Below are 22,505 nucleotides of genomic sequence, written 5' to 3' on the forward strand. Positions count from 1 at the left end.
TGAAAATGGGTGCAAATTAAAACACTAACATACAATTTATTTATAGTATTTTATGAAACAAAACAACTCTGTTGCTCTAGGCCTGGATTGGGATTATACTTCCAATTTTTTAAATTTGCAAAGGGCATTACATGAAATAACTCTTAATTCTTTTTTTTTTAATCACCGTAAGTACAGATTAAGAAGGCCAAAGCAAAAATGTAGGTGTGAATTATAATGAAAACAAAACATATCTGGAAACATGCCATATAAACCTGGTTGGTGCAGGGGCTCCTGGGTGGCTCAGTTGTTAAGTGTCTGCCTTTGGCTCAGGTCATGATCCCAGGGTCCTGGGATCAAACCCCGCATCGGGCTCCCTGCTCGGCGGGAAGTCTGCTTCTCCCTCTCCCACTCCCCCTGCTTGTGTTCCCTCTCTCGCTGTGTCTCTCTGTCAAATAAATAAATAAAATCTTAAAAAATATATATATAAACCTGGTTGGTGCATTTGGCTATTTCACTGGCTGGCCTTTAAAAATAAAGACCTGTAAATCTTTCTCACTATGGACTAATCCACATGCATTCTTTATGTTCTTGTATAGAACTGATGCTCATAGGCTGGGCACTTAGGAATGCAGTGAAAAAGATTCTGGAGTTAGGAGAGCATTTCATGGGATGAATAAACCAGGTCAAAAATGAAAAAGCTAAAGTTTGATTTTTAAAACTCAGCACACATATCCAGATAAAACTGATTTAAACTCATGTCCAGAGACTTTCATGGATATTTTCATTGTATCCATATCATTTAAAATGTCTTTAACCACTGAAGCCTCTCAATTTCCAGTCAACATATTTCAGACACTTTGCTTATTTTCTGACAGTCTCAAGAAAAAATTCTTAAAAAAGAAACAAGTTTTCTCTAGTAAGCGTTTTTAGCATACTGAATATGTATACTTTCTCAGAGTGTATGTAGCCCACTCTTCTCTTGATACTCTTCATAGAAACGTCTCAGTGATTTAGGAATTCTCGGTGTCACAGTGCTCAAGGCTTGAGTAAAATGTCTTCTCATAATGCAGTTGGCTTGAATGTCTTCTTCCAGAGCCAGAAGGGCTGCCTCTCTACAGACTGCTATAATCTGAAGCAAAATAAAGAAATAAAAACAAACATACAAAAAAAGGGAGAGAAAAAACAATCAGTACTGTTTTTTGGAAATGTGGTGTTTCAAATATTCCTGCTACAACTGTGAGCACCTCGCTAACATGTATCTTTGCACTTATTCCGCTTCAGTTTTCAGAAGGATAAAAAGTAATCGCCTTCATTCCAAAGCAATGTATTAAGTACTCAGAATCAGGAGCAGCCGAAAGAGATACAAGACACGGCATTTGCTCTTAAGAAGCTCGCAACGGTAAAGGTGGAACACAGGTGCAGGCACATGCTTCTGATACGAGATGACAAAAGGGGAGTGTGTATGTGCAGCGGGGGCAGGTAGGAACCGAGTGACAAGGGGGTGAGGGCAGAGGAAGGAGATACTCTGATAGACAGCGAGGTCCTGCTCCTCAGCACACCTTGTCAGGCACAGAATTTCCACATTCCTTTTGACCTTTGAGCTATTACCGACATGTAAGAGCATTTCTTTATGTGCATCCCTTGAACTGAGTTCTTAGATCTTGGGAATATCGGAGAGAAGTTTTCTACGTTTACTTTAGAGAGCTGCATTAGGACAGAGAAGTGAATTTTGTTTACTCAGTGAGGAGAGCTGGAAGAACTGAAAAGAATCTGGGGAGGGGGTGGAGTGGTTGCAGAGGGAGGGAGGGCAGAGTGGGCGGTCGGAAAACGGAAGGGGAGGAAGGTTCAAGTCTTGAATCCTGAAATGTGTTTTTAAGCTCTCTGGACTTCAGACAGCGGAAGCAGGCTGATGCCAGTGTCATTCTAAAGACACATTACTGTGGTGAAAAGAGCTTGTGGGATGAAAAGAGATATTGTGATTTTCAGGGCAACAGGGAAAACAGTGATTGATACTGACTGCACCTTTACATCGGTAAATGAAAGGGCCAGCTGAAACACATTTGTCCAGCCATTCAGCATATTTTCTCTGTTTGTTCACTTACTGAAAAGAGTTCCTCTGCTTATGCTCGGCTAATGGCTGCCAAAGCAGTTTAGGAGCTTTTTAGGGGATTTAGCAGCATGTTTAGGGAGCTTTCAAAAAACATGCATAGATTTAGATGGCTTTGTCAAATTACGACAATGTAACTATTAGTTCTGGGCTTCATTAATGAGCACGGAAGTTGACTACAGTGCTTATGCATGTTAATGCTTTTCCAAAAAGAGTGGCTACCAACTTGTTGAAGGAAAGAACAAAACTTCCAGGGATTTGTAAAACAACTTCACCACACATTCTGGTGCAAAGAGAGTTACTTTGAAAACAGGATGTAATAATTAATAAGCACAGTAAAGCACATGAAATGCCCAGCATGGTAAACTGGCTATCCAATGGTTCCACTCTGTTCCAAAGGGACCTTGAGGACCTCCATGAAGGGAGGTAAAGCAACCAAGTAGGGAAAAGCCTCAACTCTCTCCTTCCCTCCATCTGAGCAGCACTTCTGTTATCTGCAAGAATTAAAAAAAAAAAAAAAAAAGATTTTATCTATTTATTTGAGAGAGGGGGAGAGAGAGGACAAGTGGGGGTGGAGAGGGGCAGAGGGAGAAGCAGACTCCCTGCTAAGCAGGGAGCCCAATGTGGAGCTCCATCCCAGGACCCTGAGATCATGACCTGAGCTGAAGGCTTAACTGACTGAGTCACTCAGGTGCCCTTGTTATCTGCAAGACTCTGAAGCAATGGTTGCAAGGCTGAGAAGGTTGAAGAAGAATCACTGGGAGAGGCAAAAAGGCCTGAATTTCCTGCTGGCCTGGCAGACTTTTAGCTCTTTCTCTGAGATAGTACCAGGAATGTTTCCATTATGTGGATCCTTCCCCAGCTAAGTGGAGTAAAGAAGTCACCAGCCCTGGGCCAGTGCCGTGTCTTGCGTACTTCATAACTGAGACTTACCTCAGAGAATCCCGGACCCAGCACACAATGGCTACAAACATTTACTGAATCCCTACCACACGTGCTAGACAATTACTAATGACTGTGCTAATTCACTGCTATGTGAACAGTGTCCGCCCCCCCCCCCCCCCAGGTTTTGTACAATGCAGTGATGCCACTCATAGCGTGATGGGAGCATGGCAAATGGAGAGGCCAGATAAGCACGTGTAAGGTGGTGGGGTGGGGTGTGGGGAGGTTGGGCTGAGGAAAGGAGAGATGACTGCAAGGCTGCCTGGACCCTCTCCAAGTTCCCAGAATTTAGTTCACATGGCCGCAGAGTGAGTAGCTCCTACTGCTGGTACATCCGAGAAAGTGAACCAGTGGTCTAGTAGGTTTCCTCTCTCAGCACACAGTAATCAGACTGGAGAAAGAATGGTTATACTTCTCTAATTACTGGAATCTCAGGTGGCCTAACAAGGCAGGGTAGAGAAATGTAGGTAGTGGGAAGTGACAGGTCACCCAGGCCCTGAAGGCTGCTGTTCTTGGGGTCAGCAACCCTGAGCAATTCCTCTTTGCAGGTCAACTTTCTTTCCTTTGCATCTTTGTCCATAGATCTTCCCAAGCTATAACTTGCTTTTTGCCTTTCTGTGGTAGCTTTCAGGGCAGTGACAGAGGGGGCACTGGGAGTGAGATGTGGTCAGAGCAGTAACAGCCGCTTGAAAGCTGGATGTCTGTAACTTAGAGCCTCTAGCATATGTTAACATTCAAGAGTAATTCTCCTACTATATTTAGTACTGGCCTGACCCTTAATTAACAATTCTATCCAATTTGGAGAACTACAAAATTGTGAGGTAGAGAAAACTTGGACAGAGTTTTGACAAGAGCACTGAGAAGTGTCTGAATTCAATAGAGATGACCCTTAGAACCTTCGAGACAACGACCAGGGAAACAGAGCAGCTGGATACTGGTACTTTCAAGCACCTCATAGAAAGGTGTCTTTCTCTGTCCAGAAGGACCATAGTCGTTCTCCCTTCAAGAGTAGCAGGAGGACAGTCTGAATTCAGCACTTGCCTCAAGAAATGTTTTCCTGTTTCGTAGTATTTATAAGGGATGCCCTGAAGAACCAATTAGGCAATACTTTCTGCCACTTTTATTTTCCTATCATATTTGCTTTAGCAATATACAACCAGTAACTGAGAGGAAGTAGGACACTACAAATAATTAACCAGTCACTCTTTCATCAGTCAACATCCACTGGATAAGCTACTCTGTACAACCACTAGATGAACCCAGGTGGAGGATCCAGAGATGTCTAAGACATGGCTGTCTTCTGATGCTCCCCAACCAGCAGGGCATGGACATCAATTAACTGCCCCATGTGGCATGGTATTAGAGGTACAGTTAAGCAAGGCTACAGGCAAAGTGCTTTGGTATGGAAAGAAGAGAGAAATTACTGCTTCCTAAATCGAAGTGGAAAGGACAGAATTTAGATATGCATATAGGACAGAAAAGGGCATTCTGAGCAGGAGGAATAAAGTGGGCAAAGAAACAGCAAGATGGGGAGAAAGAGACCAGAGATTGTATTGATTTAGCCTCAGCAGCCAAAATGGGGAATTAAAAAAAAGAAAGAGAAGAGTAGTTGTCATCAAAATGTCACTAAAAATAAAATGATAGTTTTCAGAAGTCATGTGGGCCATAATGACAGTGAAGGCTAGTCAATGACAGTCATCTCTAAAGCTCTAACCCCAATTCACAAGCAGCTGATGCACAAGCAGCTGACAGAGAATAATTCCTAAAGGTTCCTTTGTTTTTATTTTTTCCTCATGAAAGGGCTTCTTAGAAATTCCAAAAGGAAAATCATTAATTCGAATACTGGTTCTTCTCTCCTAACCCAAATAAAAAGGTAGGCCTGAAAATGGAAGTATTCTTGGGAAGCTCATTTCATGATGGCTGGTTTCTATTTGCTCTGGGGTCACTCATACTTCTCAGGAACAGTGTCGCTTTGCTGCTTGCTCTCAGGGCCCATGCCAACATGCCCCTTGACATATCAGTGTCTTTTCAGAGGAAGAAGTATTTCATGATCAAATAAGTTTTAGATAGACTCTGTTTCCCATACCGCACAGTCGAATTTGAAAGATTTTTGTGAAGGCTGGCAATGGCAATCTGCTAATCTGCTTAATTTTCTTTAACCCGGGGTTTCCCACAGAAGTCTCCCCTTGCCCTGGTTTTGGCAGAACAACCTAGAGGTGGCTGTCTTTCGAGTTAGTGGTGATCTTCAGCACGCACTCTGGGAGGTGCATACCGAACAATTCAACCAGGACACGAAATGGCTTTTGCCTATCACATATCCTTTTTTTCTTTTGCTCGCTCCTAGTCCAGAAGAGAGAAAAGAGGGAAAGGGAGGAAAAAAGAGACTGGAGAAGGACCAGTCTGTCTAACAGGGTCAAAGGGCAGTAGCCACAACATACACTTGTGTTCTAGAGAAGCAAACGGTCATATCTGTTGAACTCAACAGTCCCTTAACTATAAACAAATTTCCACAAAGTACACTTTATAGGCATCTTTGTCAGATTTGGCCCATATGCTGTAATATTTTTACTTACGTTTCATATAGCCTATACTTTGTCAGTTATACTTAAGTCTCTGGAATGGTAATGTCAGTAACAGAAACTGTTTAACACTGTGATATATGTTATCTGAAGCAATGTTTCCGTTTGGGGTACTACTTTGAATCTAGCTCTGTCCTTAGAAATAATATGTTAGGAATTTTATCAAGAATACAAGTATGCCTGTGTTATTTTGGGGGATGCTTCCTTAGGTATCAAAATTTGTTACACGGGGACAGGAACTTTTCTGCTGGGTTGTCAAGGGGAAAGCTGCACAGTCATTGAGAAATATCCCTGAAAATTTACTGATAATACAGTAATACATATTGGGTTAGAGGACTGAAATGGAAGCTTTGGGACAAAAACAACAACAACAACAACAAAAACTGTACAAATGGTGATCTTTTGACCCATTTGATGAAAATAATGTGGCATCAATGAACTGCTGATGGCATTTTAGATAAATTTGCCAATCTCTCTCTCTCTCTCTATTGGGGACTGGATTCTATAGAAGCTGAGAAGGGCTTTCAATTTAAAGTAGGACCTTTATCTCTGAAGTCTGTGAGACAACCTAATGAGGTAAGTGCATGTACGTCTATGCATATACCTCTCTACAGTGTATACAGGGCCCACACAACTCATCATTCTGCTGGCCTCACATACATTCTGCTGGGACTGGTCAGTGATGGGGGAATTCAGCTGAATTTCTCCCAGGAGGCCACAGAAGAACCTCATGAAAAGATGTGTAGAATAAATTTGAATCACAGACTATCTGGAATGTAAAACCAACCCGTTTAGAAAGTAAACGCTTGGCACTCGAATGCTTTAACATTTTTGGCAAAAAGGATTTTGGAAGCTTTCCTTAATCCCTTCACCATGTCCTCCTCTTCCCCCATAGGCTTCAGACTACATCATTCAAATGAATTACTAGCCAACTACCAGCAAGGTTGCTTTTGCCATTAGGTTGTAAAAGCAACACTGTTTTGGCTGGCTCTGTAAAACTCAGTGTGTGCAGCCTGTGTTCTTTTTCAGTTTTGACTAAAAAATCAATACCCAAACTTTTAAGATCTATATATGCCTTGCTGCAAAAGTGACCATATTATTTGTTTGGGAAAAGGAGAAAATGAGACAAAAGACAAGCAGAGTGGGCCCAAGATTTCACTGTCAGAACTAAACTAAGACACACTGTTGTTGCAGTGGCCATGACACCCGTTTATTTGGTGCCAACATGTCACAAATTCCCTTTCCATTGATTCTGCAATAATAATAGAGCTGTCACATATGTGAAAAACAACATAAAATAAGCAGGAACTCTCTATATGAAAGATCTAGGCATATCTGAACTGAGTTCCTAAGAGGTAGGAAAGGAAAAGATTCTTAATGAAAGTATTTAGAAATCCTCAAAACAAAGTCACTGAGGAAAATAGTAATCGTTTTCAAATGCAGGAAAAAAGTAATTCAGCAATGAAAGAGAACATACAAGTATGAATTTTCATGCTATGCTTGCCCTCTGAAAAAGCAGTGCCTTTAGAACAACAATACAGCAATAACTGGATTACGTGAGACAACTTCACTTGGGAGGGGTGTGGGGAAGCAACTTCCCAGGATGAGAAGGCTCTTGACCATTGAACCTTGGGAAATCTAATTACCTCACTTTTAAATGCAAAAGGGCAAAAGAGGCAATTGTGCAGAATTCTGAATGCCATGAAGAATAAGAACAATGTCTTACTTCACTGTGGAAAAAAAAAAAAATGAAACCTCTTATACATAGCCTACGGTTCTTTCCCCCAAGCCACGAGACAAGAAGAGTTTAAACAGGTGGCTCAGCTTAGTAAAAGAGAAACAGGCCTATTGCGAAAATTAAAACCCACATGGTTTCTAAGCAGGCAGTAGAATTAAAAAAAAAAAAAATGATGTGATAAATAGTCAAGGCAAAGACTTTACCAAAACCTAATCAGTAGGAAGGAAAACATGAGAGTGTTGGTCACTGCTTTGGGTATTCATCCTCCTGTGCTATACCCCTGCCCTTGTTCTTTCCAGTTTCACAGTAGCACCATGTTCTTTTCTGGGGGCACTGACAGACTAGGAACCCCAAGATTAATTTAAGTACAGTTGCTTCCATTTTCCAGATAAAGCCTAGTATGTGCCCTTCTTTTCTGTTGACTGTAAGCAGATTATGAGAAGGACATCAGGAACACAAACCCACCAGCGGCTTGTAAGGTTGGGAAAAACGCATGCTGCGCCAAGGAGGCCTAATAGGGGAGCTAAGAACTGCTCACTTCTGACAGGCAGGCTGAGATTCTAACCGAACCGCCACCACGTTCCTGCCCAACTGCCTCGCAGAGCTATGTGTGTCCTCTGAAAGGCGGGAGGGTAACAAAGTTCTGAAGGCAGCTTAGCCCACGGCTGAAGTTCTGCTTGGTTCCCATCACCCCACTCTGCAGGCAAAGGAAGCGCTCGGATCTGAGGAGAGAAAGAAGTCGGCGATTTCCCAAGTGCCAGGAGAGAAGGCTGATTTATAGAGTGACCTCACAGGACGGGAAACGTGGCTCTGGACAGCGGAATGCATATCCCTAGTTTCCTGGGCTCCCGGCCGCCTCGGGATTGTCATGCTGAGGACACGGAGAGGGCCTGGCGCCAGTTACCTGCGCGAGCACCGAGCAGAGTGTGCGCAGAGCCCGGGCCGCGGACGAGAGCCGGCCCTGCCCTGCCCGGGGCAGCTGCAAGGGTCCACGCTGAGCCCGGGCGGCGCGTCCCGGGCCCCGCGGCGGCGGCGGCGCCGCGGCTCCCGCTGTTTGGCAAGAAGAAAGCGCGCCTTCCAGTGAGGCCGAAATGTGCTTTTCAGCTTCTTTGTATTTCAAGGGTACTAAATAGCTTTAAAGAATCTACCAAAAGAAATGGGCTGCAGTGCTTTAAAAAGTCTTAGGTACTCTCAAGAGAGTGGTTTTGTGAAAAAGCATCTTCTGTCTGGAACACCTGTGACCTGTTGAGCTTAATTGGGCTGCAGCTGGCGCTGATTGTGGCGCAGCCGCCGGCGGCCGCGGGCGGACATTGTGTGCGCTCCCGCCCGGCCGCCCCTCGCCTTTCTTGTCTCTTTCACAGCCCGCGACCTCCTTCCCCTGCGCGTCGGAGGGATTAGGAGCCCAGGAGCGAGGGGCGTCCTGCTGTTTGCGAACAGCGTGCGCTGGAGGTGCTTCAAGGAGGAGGCTACCTGGGAGATCATGTGCTCCCGTGGACGCCCTGGGGCCATTCTCCCCGGCCCACTGAGCAGCGCCGGAAGGTGGCTGAGTGGCCGGGCACGAAGGATGTGCCTGAAGGCAGCGCAGCAGGCTCCGGGCCGCAGAACAGCCGAGGGAAGCCACGCTGCCACGGGCAGGCACGCACGGCCAGGGGAGCCCCGCGCTGCCAAGAAAGCCGCTCAGAGCGCAGCACAGCGCGGGCGCCGGGAGTTCAGAGCGGAGGCCAGCGCGCTTCTTCAGGGCACTTTAAAATGACACCTCACGGCCGCCTGGGTGGCTCAGATGGTTAACGTCTGCCTTCGGCTCAGGTCATGATCTCAGGGTCCTGGGATCGAGCCCCGCATCGGGCTCCCTGCTCCTTGGGAGCCTGCTTCTCCCTCTGCCTTTCTCTCTCGCTCTCTCATGAATAAAAAAAAAAAATCTTAATAAATAAATAAATAAATAAAATGACACCTCACCACAACGTGATGAAGCTAGAAGGGAGGCTTTTGGGGGGCAAATTTCAGATTTAAGGAAACTACCTAACTATTGCCCTTGGGTTAAATTCCCTTGGATTGTCTGCAGAATAAACCTTAGGATAATCAATCCATCTGGGATTATGTTAGGGTCATACTACCTAGAATGCCACACGAGGTACTGAGTCAAAAGAAAGTAAAAATTTCTGTAAAAACACATTAAAGCATAATGACATTAAAGAAGGTGGAAAAAGCCCTTGGTTGCTTAATTTTGCTGATTTAAAGTTATTCTGAGGTTTCTAAAATATATGTACATCAAGTGTGCAACCTCCCAGACTAGTTAACTTTTTAAAAAATTTACAAAGGAATCCATCATTCCAAAGAGCCTTGGGGCAGAAAAGACCTGGAATTTGCATTCTTAACCATCAGCACTTAGGGGAATCTTAAATGTTTTTTGTTTTTTTTTTTTAAGATTTTATTTATTTATTAGAGAGTCACAGCTCGAGAGGGAACACAAGCAGGGGGAGTGGGAGAGGGAGAAGCAGGCTTCCCGCTGAGCAGGGAGCCCGAAGCGGGGCTCGATCCCAGGACCTTGGGATCATGACCTGCACCGAAGGCAGACGCTTAACGACTGAGCCACCCAGGCACCCCTCTCAAATGTTTCTAACATTAATTGAACCATACAAGATCAAAAAGGGTATTTTTAATTTTGAAAAAAACATACCAACTGGTATGGGAATGGAAGAGAAAGCAGGAACCATGTGGTAAGGAAGGAGAGGGGTGAGAGGGCAAATAGATGTTGAACCCCTATTCATTCCTTTATCCAATATGTCTTTATTGACCACCTACAAGGTACCAGGTACAAGGTACCCAGGGGGAACACAGCAGTGAAGAAAACAAAATGCTTTCATGAAACAAGATATGCAAAGTACTGGCTAATCTATTTACTCTTCAAGGTTCAGTGTAAATGTTTCCATTGGGAGGCATTCCTGGAGGCAACTTCACTAACTCCCCAGGCCTGATTGCTTTAGGATCACTTGTTTTATGGTCTGGTAGGAACTTGATCTATTCTATTTTATTATCATTGTCAGCAGGGATATAGAGTTATTTGTGGTAAATGTCTATCTCCCTCTCTGGACTGGAAGTCCCATGGAGGCTCTTTAGTCTACTCTGCTCTACTCAAACATACCAGGTTAGCATGTCCCTTGACCTCTGGGAATCTGCAAAAAGGTCTCCTGCTGAGGTATCTCTGAACAGTGATATAAATTAGTTTTTGCCTTAAAAATACACACACACACACACACACACACAGTGCTGTGACAACTGCAGCCAAGATAATTGTCTACTATGGACTAAAAAAGTAAAAATGTCTTGAGAACAATGGGTCATCCTAAATTGAGGTGTGTATTTGTGAATCTTGTAAGGCTGATGACCAAGCTATGGCCAGAAAGCTGGAAGAGGCACAAGACTTTGGGTAAAAGCATCCAGGAATGGGAGAGCTTGAGGTTGGCCCCAGGCAAAGAGGAGAGAAGAGCAGGGCAGGGCACGTTTTTGGGAGATGAGACCCAGCAAAGATCAGCTTGCTGTAGGACTCCCCTCTAAGTCTGGAGGGTTTGGTTCTCCGTGCCAGTGTTGTGGAAGATAGGGAGATAATGGCTGGGGTGGGGGGGTCGCGGGGGTGTGGAGGGTGTAGGTAGTGGTGTTAAACCACACCCTATGTTTCCTCACCTGTCAGCCATCTTCACTGCCAGCCCCCATATCTTGCCCTACCAACACAAACATAAAAATGCCTCCTCTGAAACTCTGTAGCCTCACAGATGCCCTGGGTAGCCTTCTTTGGATTTTGTCTAGTTTGGGATCTTTGAACATTCACAAAGTGGAGTATTTGGGAGTTAGAAACTTATCCCCCTTTACAGCCAGTCCTTTTTTTTTTTTGAACTATAATTGACATATGACATTATATTAGTTTCAGGTATATAACATGATTTAATACATGTATACATTGTGAAACGATCACCAGAGTATAACACCTATCCTCACCGCACAGTTACACATTTTTTTTCTTGTGATAAGGACTTTTAAGATCTCTTAATGATTTTCAAATATACAATACACTCTTATTAACTATAGTCACTATGCTATACATTACAGCTCCAGGTAATATTTATTTCTTAACTGGATTTTTGTACCTTTTGACCACCTTCATCCATTTCAGCCACCCTACCAGTCTTAATCTCTGATAAATTCCTTTCTTTTTCCATTCTCTGAGCAGCTGCATGCTGGTCCAGCTGATCAGCAGTCTTGCATGGCACCTCTTTAAAATCATTTTACAGAGGGGCGCCTGGGTGGCTCAGTTGTTAAGTGTCTGCCTTCGGCTCAGGTCATGATCCCAGGGTCCTGGGATCGAGCCTCGCATCGGGCTCCCTGCTCGGCAGGAAGCCTGCTTCTCCCTCTCCCACTCCCCCTGCTTGTGTTCCTGCTCTCACTGTGCCTCTCTCTGTCAAATAAATAAATAAAATCTTTAAAAAAATAAAATCATTTTAAAGAGTATGGTATGGTGTTAATGGCTATCTGTGTTAAACAGAAAAAAATGACAATTTGTAGCTAGCTGAGGGGCATCTGAAGATAGGTCCTGGTGAGCAAACACCAAGTACACCATCAGCACATGACAGGGAGTGAAAAGACTACAATTACTTATCTTGTACTTATTTTATGCATATCATATTTTATACAAAACATCACCAGTTTTGTGCATTTATTGGCCATATAACAAAGACTTTTAACCTGGGCTCCCTCGATATCCAGATGGGTCTAAGGATATCATGAAACCTATGAAAACTTACATATAAATTTTCTTTTTTTCTAGAGAGATGGTTCAAAGTATTCATCATATTCTAAAAAGAAACCATTACCCCAAAAGGCTTAAGAACCACTGTTCTATAATAACTATATTTCAAACCTTAAGTCCTATGAATGCTTCATAATAATATCTATCTTCCTCTTTCCAGAATGTAATTTGGCTAGAATTATCACAGTTGAGGAGTATAGGAGTTACAATATGGAGTTAATCACTGTAAAGGGAAAGTAGTTTTTGCTTTTTTAGACCTTCCCCTTGTACCTTTTAAACATTCAACAGCTGCCCCTAGGTATAACTTACTTAGGTCTTTATTGATATGAAGAGGAACCTAAAGACCAATATCCTATTTCACTTATTAAAAAAAAGCTAAGGTAATACACTAAGACTGCAAACTTAAGCACGCTAGTTAAGGAATGAAAAGTCAAGTACCCAAGATGAGATTAGAATTTACATGTGACAAATATTAACTATGTGTAATTTTAGTTAACCCATAAATGAATTTTCAGATTTAAATACCTAATGTAGGTTTTGATATTTGGTAATAACATTACATACTGGGTATTTGGAAACTGATGGCTTTGTTTTCTTATCTGCAAAATTATATGGCCTATTGTCTTGTAAGGAGTGAGACACACTTTGAACTCTATTTACTGCATGTCCATTAAAAAAAAACCCAAAAACAAAGCAAATTGATTTTACTGATTTGAAAGCCAGTAGTGAGATACAGCTCTTACCTTTTGACAATAAAAAATATATATATGTGATTATAACTTAGTAGAAGTTACAAATACCTGTAAGAGCCATGTAGCACAATCATTTTCATTAGTTACTCATAATCCAGGTCAAGGTGGGGAATAAAGATAATTCAGCTTATGAAGGCTTTAACCAAAACACTCATATGTATCTCTCTTCTGACCATTAAGTTGGACCGTGAAACCTAACCATTCCTTCTTAACTACTGTTACCCAAACTCCTTTGCAAAAATGCTTATGACACAATAAGGCTTATGTCAAGTTCAGCAATGAAAAAGCCAGAAAGTCTCCCAAGGAAAGACTGAAAAATGTCTACTTGTAAAGACTAAACTTTAAAACTACGAGAAAGCCAGCAGAGCAATCAACAGATATGAAAAGCGTTGTGGGAAAAGACGGTAGATAAAACTACTTACTGATAATAAAGAAATCATGTTTCAAAAAAAAATTTAAAAGGTGCCTTAAACCAGTGGGACTGGTTTGGTTACCAGAAATGCAGCAGTTGGTACATGTAAAGAGCTAATGGTGAATTTTTAAAGCACAGATTATTCGTCTAGTTCTTAAAACCTAAACACATAAAATTGAGTGAATTTGAGTATGTGTATTTCAAGACTGTATCCATACTTCTACCTCATTTTATACTAGGTGAGCTTTCCTCAGATTTCTAATCATCAAAAAATGTATCATTGGAAAGAAACCAGTAGACATTTCTAATGAATGGAATTTTTTTTTCATAGAGATGAATCAACTGAACACAAGGGGATTACAATACAATGAAACTGATTTTGCAATCTTCCATTATAAATGATAAATATGCACATAAAAGCACTCTATGATGTAAAGTAGAGAAAACGGAAGCAAGTGTTAAGACTTTCCTCTTATGAGTGTACTTTTTCATGTGGAGATCTAATCACTAGACTTTAGATAGGGTACACCTTGGTAATGAGCACCTCTACTTTAGCATGCTGGTGTCTAACTGGAAATAAACCCATACCACCTTTCCTACAGTGTGTTCAAGATGTCTTTTGTATTCATTCCATATTTACACCAAAGAATATGAAAGCCAAGGGAAATTCTGGATTATTTTACAGGTCTGTCCTGTTCTCTTCCCCCCACCCCACTCTGTTCTCTTTGAAATAAACATATACACACATACATAGGAATGTAGACAACTGTGTATATGCACATACACACATAAGCACACATGCATGTGTACACTCATTTGCAGATACAACATAAGCTCACAAGATGTGACGTGAGTTTAAGCGCTATACTAAAGGGGTATATGGGTGACTCTGTGGGTTGAGCAGCCGACTCCTGATTTTGGCTCAGGTTGTGATCTCAGGGTTGTGGGATCGAGCCCCGCATGGGGTTCTGTGCTCAGTCTGCTTGTCCCTGTCCCCCTTCCCTCCTTTGTGCTATCTCTATAAAATAAATAAGTAAATAAATAATAGTCTTTAAAAAGTGTGAAGTACATTTTACCAACAGTAGTTCTGAAGCCCAGCATTTGTAAATCTTTTAAAATTAACTGAGCTTCCGGGGCGCCTGGGTGGCTCAGTCCGTTAAGCGGCTGCCTTCGGCTCAGGTCATGATCCTGGGGTCTTGGGATCGAGCCCCACATCCGGCTCCCTGCTCAGCGGGGAGCCTGTTTCTCCCTCTTCCTCTGCCTGCCACTCTGCCTACTTGTGCTCTCTCTCTGTCAAATAAATAAATAAAATCTTAAAAATAAATTAATTAATTAAATAAAATAAAATTAACTGAGCTTTTAAAATCCCATCACTCTGGCAGCAACCCAGCATAGCTGTGCCTTTAACAAAAGATTTCTGTAATAAAACGAGATTTTACATGCTGAAACAAAATATTTTAAAACATCTTTCTGCCGATTGCTCATTTTAGTAGTATTTGTGGAATTTAAAACCCACACACACATATACAAATGTTCCCATGGAAGATTAGGCTAAGTTTTAGGTTAACCTCAGAATTATTAAATTTTTATATCAATCTTTTAATGAACACTTTTGATTTATTTTAAGAAGAAACCCAAGTCTTGAAAACATTTTAAGGCTATGTATTCTTTAATTGCCATAACAAATGCGACCAGGCTAACTTTAATCAAAGGAGACTCATGAGTAGTTTTCACACTACATTTGTGAATGCCTCTGAGCAAGGTGGACTGAATTCTGCCTCAGCTTCTCAATTATGTCTGCAAATATGTGCAATCAGCTGTGACATCTGCTGTATATTAGGACTAAACTGCTAGGGACAGAAACCTAATTTGAATCAAAAGGAGGTATTTATTATAAGGATATTATTGAATCTAACAGAACCTAAGGACAAGAGTGAGGCTGGGCTCAGCAGACCAACTGGAACCAGAGACTGGGATGCTATCAGGATTCTCTCTCCATAATTTTGACCTCTGCTTCTCTCTGTCCTTGGTTGAGTTTTATTCCTCCTTAACTACAGAGTGGTTTTCCCCACATGGAAGAAAACATGGCAAACATGTTTTATATCTTACAGCTTCAGCCACCACAAAGTCCTCATTTTCTCAGTTCCAGTAATGAAAACTCCTGTGGAAAGTGTCTGAGTAGCCTGGCCCAATCACTGTGGCTGGGGAAGAGGTTATGAAGATGGGGAAAGTTGAGGGAGCTCATTCCTCTGTACCAAATCAACTCTGTGTGTGTGCGGTCACACTGTGATGATATAGCAACTCCGTAGTTTTTTGGGGGCAGGAGGTGAAGATTCTTGGAGGCTGGAAGTACAGGTTATCTAAGGCAGGCTTATGTTGGTGGGTGGAAGGAAAGAGAGAGAGAATGTAAAAAGTGGCTTTTATCCTCCCCTATGGCTAAGTCAACTTACGTGGCTTATATATTGCTTCCTCTCAAATGCTGTCTTGGCAACATTTAGAGGATAGTACCTCTAACCGTTCTGTTGAGAAGGTGCCACTCTGGAACTCATGCCCAGTGGTACAACTGCCTCCCTTGCTCCCAGCTGCCATTTTCTTAGACCTCGCTGCTCACCGGGGTCCAGATAACATTCTGAGCTGTACATCTGATTTCCAGGCCATAGATATTATCCAAAATATGATAAAGTTGAAAAGCCTTAGGGGCCACCAGTCAATTTCTTTGGAAATGATTATGGAATCTACAGGAAAAATTAAAGCTATTCTTTCGAATGATGATGATTTCAACATGGGTTATGGTCAAAGTTATCTTTGTGTTATATCATTCTTTTTCTTAGCAACTGGAGAAGTCACAGTGAAAATCAGAAAAGCAAGCAAACAAAAACTCAACTTTTTTGTGGGGGAGGGGTCATAAATAGTTAATAGATACAAGCCTCAAGTCTGGAGCTGTTTAGTTTGGAAGTTTATGGAAATTTTATTTGGAGACAGTCCCTAAATTCAATTGTAACTGAAAATGCATATAACTGGAAATATGTGTTGACAAGGCTTATGGAGCAGGGAGGGGGGAATGAAATAGACAGCATTCAAAGCTTGGAGTACTCTGACTTCATTCTACCAGTGAAGTGGCTAAAAGAGGACTGGAAGTGTCTTTCACAACAGTGACACTCTACTTTGTAAACTTGCCCAATTCTTGCCCCTGAGAACGGAGGAGAAAGGGGAGATAGAGGAGACTAAAATCCTTAGCAAACATTTAGGGAGACAATAATTACCCCCCCTTTATTTTCTTTTTTATACTAGAGAAAATTCAAACATACACCGTAGTAAGAGAGAATAACATACAGTGAACTCTCACTCGCCTGATCCCCAGCTCTAGCAACGAGCAACCCATGGCCGATCTTGTTTCATCTACACTCTAATCCTCACCCCAACACGGCACTAGTTTTTTGAAGCAAATCCCAGAATCACAGCATTTAATCCATAAATATTTCAGCATATGTCTAAAGGAATTTTTTTAAAAGATTTTATTTATTTATTTGACAGAGCCAGAGAGAGAGCACAAGCAGGGGAACGGCAGGCAGAGGGAGAGGGAGAAGCACACTCCCTGCTGAGCAGGGAGCCCAATGTGGGGCTCGATCCCAGGACCCTGGGATTATGACCTGAGCTGAAGGCAGACGCTTAACTGAGCCACCCAGGCGCCCCTAAAGGAATGTTTCTTTTTTTAAAAAGCACAACCACATCATTATTTCACATTAAAAATAGCAATTCCTTAATATTATCAATATTTAGTCAGTATTAAAATTTTGCCAATTATTCATAAATGTATTCCATAGCTATTTTGTTTAGATTGAGATCAAAATAAGACCCACACCTTGTATTAATGTATCTCATTTCTAAAAAATTCTTTCCCTCTCTTCCTTATAATTTATATTGAAGAAACTAGATTATATGTCCTATACAGTTTCCCACATTCTTTATTTTCTTGATAGCATCTCTGTGTGTGATTGAACATGTTCCTCTGTCTCCTGTATTTCTTGTAAACTCACAATAAGATCTAGAGGCTTGAGTGGTTTGATGTTTTGGGAACAAATACTTCATATGTGATAGTGGAATACATAGGGTTTAGTAGTCTTTTATGGTTTAATAGTCACTTGTGATTGTCTAAGTCCTTTACTTCATTAAAGATAGCAAAATGGTGCTATCTTATTTGTTATTCCCTCTCCATTTATTGGCTGGGATATATTTACAAAGGGAAGCCTTCCTACCCCCTCTTGCCATTCTCTTTCTTAGCATGCTATTCACATTTTTCTCTGCCTTGCCTTTTTTACATAACAATTTATCCTAGAAATCACTTTAAAGCTATACAGAGAGCTATTTCTTATTTTGTTTACAACTGCATAGTTTATTCAATCAGGTCCCAAATACTGTACATTTGAGTTATTTCCAGTCTTTTGTTCCCTTTTAAGATTCATTTATATGTTGATCAAAGTCTAAAATGGTCAAGTAGTACAAAAGTAAAAAGCAAAGAACTGGTAAGATGCTCCTATTCACTGTAGGATGGATAGGATTATAGAATCTTGTTTTTTAACCGCTGCTCATTCAAAATTTTAGAAAAGGTGAGTCTTTTTTTTTTTTTTAAAGATTTTATTTATTTATTTGACAGAGAGACAGCGAGAGAGGGAACACAAGCAGGGGGAGTGGGAGAGGGAGAAGCAGGCTTCCCGCTGAGCTGGGAACCCAATGCGGGGCTCGATCCCAGGACCCTGGGATCATGACCTGAGCCAAAGGCAGACGCTTACGACTGAGCCACCCAGGTGCCCCGAAAAGGTGAGTACTTAAAAATCATATTTTCTGTCTCCTTTATTTGCTTCTGTTCTTACAATTTTCCACTTTTCTCAGCTCCAACCAGCCTTTGAAGGCCTCCAGCCTCTACCAGCTCTAGTCACCTCTCAAGCTCTCCACATGGCCACGTGGCTTTGTGCTACAGAACTCACCTGGATTTTCTCTGAAACCTGGCTGTTGAAGCTCACACTCAGTCACTGCCTCCTGGTGATCACTATTGCCATTAGCACTCTGTTGTAATGGTAAAGGCAGTAGTAGTGCTAATGGGGATACTAGTGGGATTAAGGTCAGCTAAACACAGCAGCATGCTTGGATTTGGGAAGTGATAACAGGAAAATCAGGACCCTTCTTTATCCTGGTGATTCAAACCAGTGTAGTTCTCCTATATCAATTTTTCATGTACATGGTAATGTGCTAGGACTAGCTTCTAATTCTCAGAAGATCACATGCTTACGTGCCATAGACATTTCCAATACAGATACATTATTCTGGGCCTCTGGTTTCTAGTCTTTTACCGGTCACCTCTTGAAAAATGAATCTACTCTCATCTCTTCAAATATCACTCCTGTGCAAATGTCTTTGAAATATTCATCTTTGCTCAGGCCTCTCTCCAGGTACTTACAACCCAAAATATTCAACATCAGATGTGTCATCTTGATCTGCAAGCTGACTGCCCCACTAACTCATTTTCAGGGATACACCATTCTCCCAGCCACCCAGGCTTAAATCCATTGGTAATATATCCTTTTTTCTTTGCCCTGTATCACTTAATCTGGCTAAATCTTCTGGATTAGATATTGATTTACCTGGAGTCATGTGAAAACTGAGAATTGACAATCCTATCAGAAGGGACTAACTAGTGGATAAAAGTTGGATTGGAGGTGGTTCTTTAATAGCCATGCTTTGTCTGTAGGATAAATGCATTAGATAAAAACCTTGCCGGCACGCTTGGGCATAAATATTTGTTAGAAACACTGAATATGTGGGAAAAAAGCAAGCATAGGAGAAAAAAGACCCCAAAGGCCAGGACAAATGAGTCCTGATTAACAAATGAAACTGATGAAATAAGCCTGGCCCCTGTCAGGAGAGCAAGTGATCAGATGTGAGAGGGGGCTTACAGCACATGCCAACAGAAATGCTGAGGGGTAGGTGTGGTAGTCAGGATAAATGAGGTCAGCAGTAAGAATCAGGTCAACCCTCCAGTACTTGAAAGACTCAAGTCCTGGAGAAGGACTGAAACTGTCATTCTTGTAAGGCTCTAGGAAGCAGAACTAGGACCAAAGCTGTAGGAGACAGGTTTTTGCTCAATACAAGGAAAAAAAAAAATGAATTATTTACAAGCTGGCCAAATATGGAGATAGTTCTAGAGATAGTGAGTAAATGAACATATGACAGGGATACTGTAGATTTTACTCAAACGCTGGAAATAAACTTTATTTACATGGCAGAAAAGAACATTCAGTATGCTACCACCATTCAATCTGCCCTCTTCCATTTACTTGTACTTGCACACTTTCCTTCCCTTCCTGTTTCAATGGATGAACTATTTTGGTTGCTAAGATCAGTCCTTCTATTTATGTACTGGATTTCATTGTCTTTTTCCTAAGTCAAGATTTGCTGCTATAATTGTTCCCCCCACATACAATCAACTTTTCCCACCAGCATAAAAATATGTTGCAGTTACTCATCTTAAAAGCATAATCCCTCCCTTGTCTCCAGACCTGCTTCAATCCTCCACCAGCAAAAGTCCCTGGAAGAGCTGTCTTTATTTGTTGTTCTCTAGTTCCTCTCCGCCCAATTCTCACTCAAACCCACTGAAATGAGACTTGTGACCCTCTAGTGAACTGCTCTGTCAAGATCATAATCCAATGGTCAGTCCTCAATTCTCAATATACTTGATCCATCAGCAGCATTTGATACCAATCACGCTTTCCCACTTTCTTTTCACTTGGACACTGGAACACCTCCACAGTCTCTTCACTCCAGTGACACTGGCTTCTTGACTGTTCTTAAATACAAAAAAACCCAGTCTTGTTCAAAGCATTGGCACCTGTTCCTTCTTCTGAAATGCTCTTTGCTTGGATAACTAACTTGCCTTAGGTCTTTACTCAAATGTCAGCTTTTCAGTGAGGTTTTCCCTGGCCACCTTATTTACAACTGCTGCCTCCTCCCTTGCAATTCTCTTTTCCTTTCTTGCTTTATTTTGCTCCCTATCTTGATACTGCCATAATATATACTGCATTTTCTTTTTAAATTAACTCTTTTATGATTTTTTAGAAATATTTTATTTATTTATTTGACAGAGAGAGACACAGCGAGAGAAGGAACACAAGCAGGGGGAGTGGGAGAGGGAGAAGCAGGCTTCCCACCGAGCAGGGAGCCCGATGCGGGGCTCGATCCCAGGACCCCGGGATCATGACCTGAGCCGAAGGCAGACGCTTAACGACTGAGCCACCCAGGCGCCCCTCTTTTATGATTTTTTAAAGTTTTGGTTATTTTAAATAATCTCCACACCCAACAAAGGACTCAAAATCATGACCCTGAAATCAAGAGTCGTGTGTTCCTCTGACTGAACCAGCTAGGCACCCCCCGATATATTGCTTTTTAACTTATTTTGTTGGTTTGTTCCCCTCACAAAAAGGAAGCACACACAGAGTACAGACTTTTGTTTATTTTGTTTGCTAACATATTCTAGTGCCTAGAACCTTACCAGGCACATAACAGGTACTCAATAAATACGTGCTGAATGAATGAATGAGGACAATGAAAGAAAGAAGGAGAATAAATGAAAAGAATAAGGTCTGATATTTGACAATGTTAACTAAAGTTAGGACTTCAGTCCTAACACTTTATTTTTTGACTAAATATGGCCTTTATGCCTTAGAGCAGGTGCTGTACTTAACTTTGGTAGAATAATAAGGCTTACCAAATGCTAAAAAACCCAACTATCGCACAAGCTTCAGAACCAGTACACTTGTACGCTCATGTTCTTTTTTTTTTTTTTAATTTATTTATTCATGAGAGACAGAGAGAGAGAGAGAGAAGCCGGCTCCCAAGGAGCAGGGAGCCCGATGTGGGACTCGATCCCAGGACCCTGGGATCATGACCTGAGCCGAAGGCAGACGCTTAACCATCTGAGCCACCCAGGTGCCCTTGTACGCTCATGTTCTGATGCAGACCCAGCAGAGCTGGCTATGACCACTACTGATTAAGTGAGCTCTTGGCCGACATTCGGCAGTACGGGGCTGCGCTAAGTACCCAGTAACCAGATCAACATAGTAGAGATTAAGTAGAGATTCGTGCTAAATGCGATGTTAAACAAAGCTCTCAGCTGGGATACTATTCTATATTCCTGAGCGGTTGCAAATAATTCCTGAAAATATTCAAGTGTGAATTCAGTCTGTCCTTGGCCACCCCTTTCCTTTCTTGACCCCATCACTACCCTGAGCACAGGATCCTGGGGCTCACTGCAGAGGGATCCTCAACTCATGGGCAAGCACGGCTTGTTCCTAGCTCTGAGTACACCACTGGATACCGAGCTCTGCAAAACTGCTGCTCCGAAAAGGCTTTTTGACTGATGAATGCCTGACCAGGGGCAACCTCAGTGACTATAGGGTGCTGGTACTTTTTAAAGTAGTCCAAGTGCACTTATGCTGTTTCCCCAAGGCCTTTCAATGCCTGTCCGGTCTGTCAGTCACATCCACCAGCTTAAGCAGGCTTCTCACAGAAGTTCAGACCACCTCTAAATTCTCTTCAAGTATCTCAGGCACCGAGGAAGGATGGGAAGGGAAAGGCTAAGAGTGTAGGGAGAGAAGAGGTCCAAGAAACAGAATTCTGGGAATACTTTAGCTTAGCTTGATACTAGGGAGGAGTGTGTATATGAGACGAAGAATTAGAGGAACCTAAAACAGTCCACAGGAAGCTGGAAAAAGGTCTCAGGAAGGGGGTATGAATTCTGGGAGACGGGCAGAAAGGCCATGGAGGGCAAGGACTGGAGCTGGTTACTGGATCGGAGATGAGGAAACAGGCAGAGAGATCAGCTCAGCAGCGGTGGCGGGAGAGAGAGGCCGTCCGCCGTTTGAGAAGTGAATTCGAAGCGAGGAAGTAGAGGCACTAGGTGTGCCAGACTTTTTGAGAACTTTGGTGGTAAAAAGGAGACAGGTTGTAACCTAAGAGTAACAACAATCTAAGTAAACTTGAAAAGGAACACACTACCCAAAAGTGGATGTAGAACAAGAAATGGTATTTCCAGAGTTAATTTTTAATTTCCTGAGTTTACTGCTGTAGAATTTCAAACCACTCTGGCATATCTATCTATCTATCTATCTATCTATCTATCTATCTATCTATCTATCTATC

The 22,505-nt window shown here is 42.1% G+C and overlaps 1 protein-coding gene across 1 annotated transcript in view; it reads right to left on the reverse strand.

Annotated features, from left to right (window-relative positions):
- Positions 1-640: 640 nt before the first annotated feature.
- The window catches only part of SPATA5 (spermatogenesis associated 5), a 336,495-nt gene continuing 314,630 nt past the window's right edge, over positions 641-22,505 (reverse strand). The window contains exon 16 of the mRNA XM_035023114.1: positions 641-1,111. Coding sequence (XP_034879005.1) covers positions 935-1,111 — 177 coding nt within the window. The 3' untranslated portion in view covers positions 641-934. The remainder of the gene's footprint in view (positions 1,112-22,505) is intronic.

Source organism: Mirounga leonina, unplaced genomic scaffold (genome assembly GCF_011800145.1).
Source record: "Mirounga leonina isolate KUSES-001 unplaced genomic scaffold, KU_Mleo_1.0 Mir_176, whole genome shotgun sequence".
Classification (NCBI taxonomy): domain Eukaryota; kingdom Metazoa; phylum Chordata; class Mammalia; order Carnivora; family Phocidae; genus Mirounga; species Mirounga leonina.